The following is a 9,421-nucleotide window of genomic DNA, read 5'->3' as shown; positions in this document are numbered from 1 at the left end:
CGTCTCTCCTGTCACCTCACATCACTCATACACACTCACTAGATTAGCAAGAGGATCAGCAAGAGCAAGACTCAATTACACAATGGGAGAGTATATTGTATTATGAGAGAAATTCACTTATATACATGGCCATAAGTGTTCACACTCACTTAAACTGTGGCCAAACGGGCACTTTAGGCTCATAAGAGACCTAATGCTATTACAATGACTACTCAGGGAGGGGGAGGGGGTGGGGGGAACTCATGTAGCTAACTAAGGCTATATTAATTAAATGTCACATCAACATCAGTGGCATTTAATTAATACACGTACAAGTAAAGTCATGAAATATATATACACTACAAATAAAGTTGTGAACATACACTACAAATAAAGTTGTGAATATACCTACAAGTAAAGTTGTATTAAATACCACATCAACATCAGTGGCATTTAATACACGTACAAGTAAATCATGAAATATATATACACTACAAATAAAGTTGTGAACATACCTACAAGTAAAGTTGTGAAATATATATCCACTACAAATAAAGTTGTGAATATACGCGACAAATAAAGTTGTGAATATACGCTACAAATAAAGTTCCGAATATATTAACATGAGGGCCTAACTATAGTATGTCAATGCCATTTGAAAATGTCATGTTGAATTTGTCTATCCATTCATGTTAAGACACACTGCACATGCATGAACTACATGTGCACAACACGCTTAGGGTGTGAAATGGCCCCAAAGGGAGGGCCATGCCCACACGCTTTACCTTGACTTCTCTCACGGTGTTTGGGGCCACCCACTATTCTTTACGTGCTTGCAAACTATCCATTTCCATTTCTCCTCCGTATCCCACCCCTCTTACCTTTGACATTTTCGTCTTCCCCTCCGCGTTCCTCATTTTTGTGTACCCAGCCTACTCGCACCACCCTTTTTATGCAGCTCTTACGCATGGCCATTCCGCCATAGCCAGGGTTTCGATTTCGCCATAGCCAGAATTTGGATTTCCTCGTAGCCAAGGTTTCTGATTTCGCCTCGCCCCAGGTCTTTTTTCCTTCAGATTTTGCCACAGCAAGAGCTTCCATTTCGCCATAGCCAGCCCCTTCCCCCCCCGACCCCCCCTTTGTGTCCAGCCATGTCTAGCACACGCTCTTCGAACAGCCGCAACCCTTTTGACTCAGACGACGAGTCCAGTAGCCCTGTCAAGGCCTCTTCCCGCGCCTACTCCAACCCCTTCGACGACGATACAGACTTTAAGCCTCAAACCAGGGCTACTAGGGTTTCCAACCCCCAAAACCCTAAGCATTCCAGTGTTCCCGATACCAAAAACCCTTTCGATGACGACGACGGGCACCCGCCCCCATCATTGAAGCCTCAACGCAGGTCTTCAGAGCAGAAAAGCTTCTTTGATGATGATGTGAACCCTCAGGCGGATCTGCCACGGCAAGAAGACCGCCGAGAGCGGAGCCGAAATCAGTTCAAGGAGCGGGTTTCTGCATCAGGGGACGAGGCAGTAAAGAAAGCTCAGAGGATCAGAGATGCCGGGGCAAGCCAGGTATCAAAATTAGTAGAAGGGGGCATCGGCCAGGCTCAGAGAGTGAAGGAAAGCACATACAACGCATTTAAATCTACCAACGGCCATGGAAACCCCAGAAATGGCAGGGGTAACCTCAGAAATGGCAATGGTGACCCTCAGGCCCGCGACGAGCTCCTAGGAGGCGTGGAGGAGAGCCCATTTAAGGGCTCTTATGGCCGCATTCGATACGATGATAACCAATTCCAAAAGCAGGATCTGGAGTATAAGAGTGTTGAAGAGTTAGAAGGTTATGCACTTCAGAAATCTGAAGAAACCACCAGCAGGGTCCAGAATTGCCTTAAAGTGGCTGAAGACATAAAAGGAGATGCCACTAGAACTCTGCTCAGCTTGCATGAACAGGGAGAGCAGATCAGGAACACCCATGAAGTGGCAATAGATATTGACCAGAACCTCAGCACGGTAAGTTTTTCTGAAGGCATGTAATTCTAGGAAAATTTTCTTGCTTTTTTTAATAAGGGCCTTACACATGGTCAGGAATCCTTTATTGACGTGATGGCTTTGCTCCCATCGGTGAACTTGAGCATGGTTATTTTTGCAGTGTGCACTTGCATTTATGAGTATGCGTTCAAGTAAGTGCATGCCTGTGTGTTGCGAATGCATGTTGATGTGCTTGTGTATATGTGTATTCAAGCATGTGCATGTATGCATGTTTGTGTTGTGTCAATGCATTTGCAGGTGTGGTTGCGTGTATGTGCATGCTTTGCGTATGTATGGTTTTCATGTGTGGGTGAGTGCACAAACCTGTGCATATAATACCCTCTTGTATGCAGCTGTGTGAAAATCCTACCAATGGCTTCTGCATGCTTGTGCTCATAGCTAGCTTGTCGTTTATGTTAGGACATGGGATTCCATGTGGAATGAAGGGATGTAATGCATGAAAAATATGAGTAATCACCATGTAAACATGATGCCTAAGTGTGTTTAGTCTCTCACCAAGAGAATGGAAATAGTCTTCCACAAGCCAAGAGAGAAGCCATGAGCTCCAAGAAACATAAGTTTCCATTTCTAAAAATGATCATCAAAAGTTACAACCATGGTCCAAGTCCCCTCTTTTATACATGGACTTGTTCCATTATTAACCCTATTGAATAAAGTTCCTACTTTATTACAAACCATCCCTTCCCAAAGATTTTGTCCTCAAAATCAATAACATGTACAATCTCAAAGTATGAGACTCTAATGTAATCAATGGGAAGTGGTTAAGAGTTCTCAAGTACATCCAAAGCACATATACAATGAAAATCCGGATGTATACAAGTCCACAAAGCTTCAAGCCCAAAGTGTATGAGTGGGACTGTTATGACAGTCCTTCTAGTCGATGAAGACCCTTGAAAATCCTTCATTTAGACTCCATATATTGGGCTGAAAATGATATGTACACTCAGCCATATGTAGCCCACATCATAATCTTTCATTAGGATACGCCATGAAGCTTGTTGGAGTAGAAAAATAGGCCCAATAGTAGACCTTCCCAAAGCTGTCCAGAAATTACAGCATGTATACTTCTTTGTGTTGAGTTTGAGAGAGTTGATGGATTTAGAGTTGATGAAGCTATGAGTGCTCCTGGAATCCACAAGAATATGTGCAACCCTCCCATTGATGGTCCCCACCAACCTTAGTGTGCGTGGGTTCTTGCAACCCGCCAACAACTCTTGTGAGATAGAGCATATGCAAGCTGAAATTTCTGCATTGGTAGGCATGTCTCCGTCCACAAGGCTTTCCTTAACTCCACCTCCCGGATCAAACGGAAACTCACCATCCTCCGTGATGAAAGAATGGTCTTCAAGTGACTCCTCATGTGCTTCTTCATTGCAATCCTCCCATTCCTCAATGTCATGAGAGTCATCCTTGTTCTCTTCCTCATCCATGAGGATCATAGTGGCCACAATCTTCTTTGATTTGCACACATGCCCGGGTGACCACCTCTCTTTGCACTTGAAACATAGCCCTTTGCTTCTCAACTCCTCAATCTTTGGATCATCCATTCTTTGAGTCTTCTTGAAGGGTTGAAAGGGCTTCTTCTTCATGAAGTCACTACTCTTTTTGGCATCAAATTGATGTATCCCATTCTTTGGCTGTCCACCCCCAAATGATGTAGGAGTTCTTGGATTAGAGGATGGTAATGTAGAGGTAGGACCTTTCCCAAAATTGTAAGAAGTAGTGGTTGGTTTGAGTGTGTCTTTGGTGAAGGTCATGGGCTGAGACCTCTTGTACTTTGGCTCATAGAGTTCGGCTAACCTCATAGCTTCTTTGAGAGAGCTAGGCCTTTGAGCCGACACATCCGCCTTGATGAAGTGTTCAAGCCCATGCACAGACTTTTTCATCTTCATGTCTTCACTCAAGTCTTCCACGTACATTGAAAGCTTCAAAAATCTCTTGATGTAACCTCTCACCATCATCCCCTTTTGAGAAAGCTCATACCATTCTTCATGGTATCGGTCAAGCACTAAGGGTGAAATGAAGGCCAAGTTCATCTCCCGCTTCAATCCTTCCCAAGTTGATGGCGTGTTCCCTTGTTTGACCAAGTGCCTCCACCATTGATGAGCATAATCTTCAAGATGTAAGGAGGAAAATTGTACCATATCACGCTCACTTTTTGGGTAAAGTTGGAAATAGGTGTCAAGCTTGGTAGCCCACTCCTCCAACTCTTGCGGAGATGACCCGTCACCTTTGAACTTTGATAGTGAGATTTTGTCTGTGACATCCTTGGAAGATATGTGGGATGGGTTATCATGTTGGGTAGAGGGCTTGAATCTTTGCATCTTCGAGTATGACTCCATAAATTGTGCAAAGTCTTTGTAATCCCTCTTGATGATATTCGACAATTCCATCCACTTCTCGTGAGCATCCCTTTGTCTTTGGGCAAAGGACATTTGATTCCAATCGAGTGCAATCTCCTCATCATTCACAAACACCTCATCCTCTTTCCTTGAATGCATTGCCCTAGAAAAGGTAGGACTCTTTGATGCATTGAGGTGAGACAAACCCGAATGAAAAGAAGGAGGAAACATGTCCTTGACAAGAGGTCTCCGTGCATCCGCCATGAATCCCCGAGTGGATGCTCCCAATGGATCCTCTTGTACGGCCTTCATGGAATCCTCATTCAAGATGCCCTTGCCTTTTCTTTGCTCATAGTCACCATAATTCCCATGCTTTTCTTGTGCTTGAGACTTCCCAAACTTGTCCTCCATCACACCAATCCGTGAGGATAATGTTTCAAAATGAGAATCAAGCTTGGAGTCTAAGGTCTCCAACCGTTGTACAAGCATTTGCATGAGGGTGTCATGGTTAACCGCCGCTTGTGTCCCTTGAGAAATTTGATTATGTACATTGCCCCCATTGTCTTCATTGATGAATGCATCCCTTGCATCCATATTACCTTCCATGTCCTCATCACCAATGATCATTTCTTGCACAACATCCCCACCCTTGCGTGGTCTTCCCTTCGGCATAGTGAAGAAATGCAAGATGTTGGTAGAATGCCCAAATGATGTCGGAATTGGACAAAAGAAGGTTCTATGGATAGGTAATGGTGTCTACTATCCTCCCAAATGAACACAGTAAGAATTAGGTGTGGGCAAGTACTCTCTGTTTTAGGGTTTGTGCAGGACAGCTGAAAGTAGTAATTTGGCTCTAAAACGCAAAATATATGTCGGAATTAGGATTTTGACGGCTCTATAGAAAGCTAACGGAAGATAGAACCTATCCCTAAAAGCATTTTGATTTAGTCAAAGTGGAAGTATATTCTGTTTGACTTTGACCAGAAAGTCAACATGACTACTTTGACCGAGATTGTGATATCCGATTAAGGGGTTCTATGGCTCATTTGAAAACTCTCAAGGAGTAGAATTGAGTCGTGTAATCACTCGGACCTAATCCCAAAAACCCTAGGATTGAATTAGGGTTTTGTAAAATCCCAGAAATTCCCAAAATTCGGTCCCAAAGCTCAATCCGGCTACAAATGATTGGTGTTTCTCCCCTTGGTAGTTGTGAATAACTCTTCAAGTGTATCCATGGGGTAAATCTCCAATCAATAAGCTTGTTTGGCTCCCTTGTTGGAAAAATTCCGCCAGAGTCTCCTTTGTAATTGGAACCAAATCTCAAATGAAAATGCAACTTCTCAAATCACAATGCAATACTCTTTGTATCCCACAATGTCATGAAAGATCATATGCACTCTTTGTCCATCAAAGCATTTGCAATATCCACACAATATGACGGAAAAGGGGTCCCATTGCCCAAATGCATCCACAAAGTCGATGGTGAGGATTGTTGAGGACGCGTGTTGAAGCTTGCCGATCTCCCGGCCAAGCTCTTCTCACCCCTTCACCGAGTTTTCCTCCAAGGTGAAGGTTGAGGCCATTTCTTCACACCGGTGTACCTAATCCCTCTTTGTACCGCTTTACCAAGCAATCACGGCACAAAGAGTTCAAGCCATTCTCCCCTTGGCCTCTCCAACCAATGCCAAGGTACCCTCACACATTGCTAGATTCTATAGAAACTTGAAGTGATAGCAATGGTGAGTGTAGGTACAAAATGATGTGGATAATATCAAATGATAGAACAAGTTTGTTGGCTTACAAGTATTGAGCATGACTCATGTCCTTTTACAATTTAGAACTCATCAATAAAGCATGGACTCATGCCTCAATCCATCATCCAAAAGCTCCAACACAAACCAACAATTCACAATGCCCTCACCATGGCATTTGCATAAGCATTTGTTAACCACAATCAAGGCATTTGCAATTGCATTCCAACAATCCCTTTCACATCATATTGACAAATGCATGCTTCCAAAACTTATGCTCTCTTATGCCCATGTGTAAAACATAGCATTGGCATGGCTATGTATAGCATCCATAGTGTCCATATGGCATCAAGATGAGCATGAGGGACTCCAAAAACATTGCATAAACTTGCTATTCCATCAATGGCATGCCAAATGAGACATAATGAAGAAAATCCCCCAAAATGTGATCTATGAATTGGCCAAGCTCATGTGGAATCAATTCCTTTCACCATTGCCATCAATAATGCATGGAGAAGCAATATTGGCATGTGAATGGTCAAGCTTTTAATGGTTAATTTCTGAAAATTAGGGGAGTTTGAATGTGTCCAACTCTAATCCATTCCCAAGCTCCACCAAATGCTTCAAACTTGCAAGAAATTGATCAAACCACTCACCAATGTCATCCGGAAAGCTTCAATGGTAGAAAATGTTGAAGAAGCCTCTTGTTGAAGAAAAACGTAGCCTCTTTTTGCTCCCTGATTTGCAGCCAAAGAACACCATTTCTCCCTCTCCATTGGCCATGAAATACTCCCCAAAATCTCACCAAAAAGGGCTAAAACACTTAGCAATCCTTCATGAAGCTTGTGGCTAAGCTTCATAGCTTGGAGGAGGCATGGAAGAGGCGACGAAAATCAGCCCCAAAATTCAACGTGGAAGTGAAAATTCAGCCCCATTGCTAGTCTCCATGCTCATTGAGAGAAGAAATCACCATAATATGATGCTTGCAGCCATCTATGTTGAGTAGAACTTGGCAATGAAAGCTCAACTTTCAGCCATGGAGAAAGGTTCACAAGCTCCCAAATCTTGAGAAAAAAATTTGCAAGAAAGAGGCTCAAATGAAAGATCTCAAGAAGCTCTACAAAAACCCTACGGTTTGGCATCAAAACGGGTAAAGGAAGAGCATCCCATGGCTATGGAAAGCTTGAGGAAGAAGAAGATGATTACTAAACGTGATTAGCAGAAAAGTTAATTGCAATTAGTCACTTGCCCTAAGTTTTGGCCCGACTGCCCCAAATTTTTGGTCCAGAGGTCCAAAATTTGATCCAAAAATGGCAAAATTGGCCAAAATCACTCAAAATTCAAGCAATTTCCATGAAATGCTCACCATATCCATGAGATTAAGCAAGATTAGAGAAGATTTGTCAAGAATCACTCAAGGATTACAAGAAAATGAGATAAAAAAATTAAAAGAAACTCAAATTTTCAAGCAAATTTTCCCAACAACCCATGCATGCCCATGATCAAAATCAAGAGCTCTGATACCAATTGGAATGAAGGGATGTAATGCATGAAAAATATGAGTAATCACCATGTAAACATGATGCCTAAGTGTGTTTAGTCTCTCACCAAGAGAATGGAAATAGCCTTCCACAAGCCAAGAGAGAAGCCATGAGCTCCAAGAAACATAAGTTTCCATTTCTAAAAATGATCATCAAAAGTTACAACCATGGTCCAAGTCCCCTCTTTTATACATGGACTTGTCCCATTATTAACCCTATTGAATAAAGTTCCTACTTTATTACACCATGCATACGTGCATGTGTGCATGGGCCTTGCTATGAAGTCACCCTTTCGCACCCTGAAAGTGTTTTTTTCTTGCAGGGTGAGAAGCTGCTGGGAAGCCTAGGAGGTATGTTTTCCAAGACATGGAAACCGAAGAAGAGCCGCCCAGTGACAGGCCCTGCTGTTTCTAGAAGTAGGTGGACTTTTGTTTTAAGTCAAATAAGGTCGCATTTCTATCTGTGTGATGAAACAAAATAGAATTTCTTTTTATTTGTTACCTTCATTGCTGTGGACAGATGATTCTTTCAAAAGAAGAGGGCACCACCTCGAGCAACGTGTTGCCCTTGGGCTTAATAGGACCAATTCAAAGGGGCGCACTAATCGTGCTCCTCTCAATTCTAATGGACAACAGACCACACAAGAGAAACTTGAGGTAGGTTGCCACTCATCATGACATGGTTTCGATGTCGTCCAAGCTTGATTTGAGGTGGAAAAGTGGTTCTGAATCTTACTGTATGTTTGTCAGATGGAGAAAGCCAAGCAGGATGATGCACTGACAGATTTGAGTAATGTGCTGGACCAGCTGAAAGGCATGGGTCTAGATATGGGCAAGGAAATCTCAAGGTTTGGAGACTGCACTTTTCAAGACATGTCAAATGCTTAGCATGCACACTAGGTTCACTTGTTGGGTCAGGAAAATCAATGCACAATTTGTGACAGTTTCTGTTTGTGTTATATTGCAGCCAAAATGTTGCATTGGATGAGCTTCAGACGGATGTCACGACTTTGAATGACAGGGTGCAAGGTGCTAATCACAGGGCTCGGCGTCTTCTTAGGAGATGATGGCTTATTAAAACAGAAGATGGTGTGGTTTGATTGGTCTCAAAAGAGAAACCATTACTGTATATAAGGCAGGTGTCTTAATCTGCAACATTGCATTGCACAGGCTTTAGCTAACAAGTTTGGAAACTTCACCCATGGCAATTGTGAGGCTTAAGTTCCCTTATGCAATGCTTCTCTTTGCAATGCCAATGTTTGGATAGCTGTGGTGGCAAGGTTTTACCGAAGCTGTTTGCTGTAACTATTGCAACTACATATGTAATGTTACCGTTTGTTTTTAATTCAAAATCTGGCCTTGACCATTTCAATAGTTTTATCCTATATGTTTGTGGTGTGATGACCCTGCTTTTAGTGCAAGGCTTCATCATGGTTGATTTCTATTTCTGCTTTGGAGAGATGATGTACACACCATATATTTAGGATGAAATTGTGACTGTGAAGGTGGAATGAATTCGTAGGCTGGGTTCACAAGCTTCCAGCATGGTTATTGTTTATTCATTGGTCAGCTGCAACTGTCATGCTGGCAGAAAAACCCATAATCAGCATAAATTGAACCCACATCAGTGGATAGGGACTCGGCGACCTTGCCACTAGGCTAACACGCATGTGTTTGGCCCGTTTGGCAGGTTAAATTTTTCTTTTTGTGAACTTGGGGGCAGACTTCCGGTCGCTGGATCACAAGCTTCCAGTCAGA

At 42.7% G+C, this 9,421-nt stretch overlaps 1 protein-coding gene across 1 annotated transcript; it reads left to right on the top strand.

Moving 5' to 3' along the window:
- The first annotated feature begins 948 nt into the window (after window positions 1-948).
- Window positions 949-9,015, top strand: LOC147620608 (SNAP25 homologous protein SNAP33-like). Its single transcript, XM_086824852.1, has 5 exons — window positions 949-1,991; window positions 7,987-8,080; window positions 8,184-8,320; window positions 8,414-8,511; window positions 8,631-9,015. Exons 1-5 carry the CDS (start codon window positions 1,131-1,133, stop codon window positions 8,728-8,730), a joined length of 1,290 nt encoding a protein of 429 aa, XP_086680978.1. The 5' UTR covers window positions 949-1,130; the 3' UTR covers window positions 8,731-9,015.
- The last annotated feature ends 406 nt before the right edge of the window (window positions 9,016-9,421 follow it).

The sequence above is a fragment of the Cibotium barometz genome, chromosome 31 (genome assembly GCF_041138505.1).
Source record: "Cibotium barometz isolate CiBa-2024 chromosome 31, ASM4113850v1, whole genome shotgun sequence".
NCBI lineage: Eukaryota > Viridiplantae > Streptophyta > Polypodiopsida > Cyatheales > Cibotiaceae > Cibotium > Cibotium barometz.
Note: the sequence above shows the minus strand (reverse complement) of the source record. Positions and strands in the feature narration are given on the sequence as shown.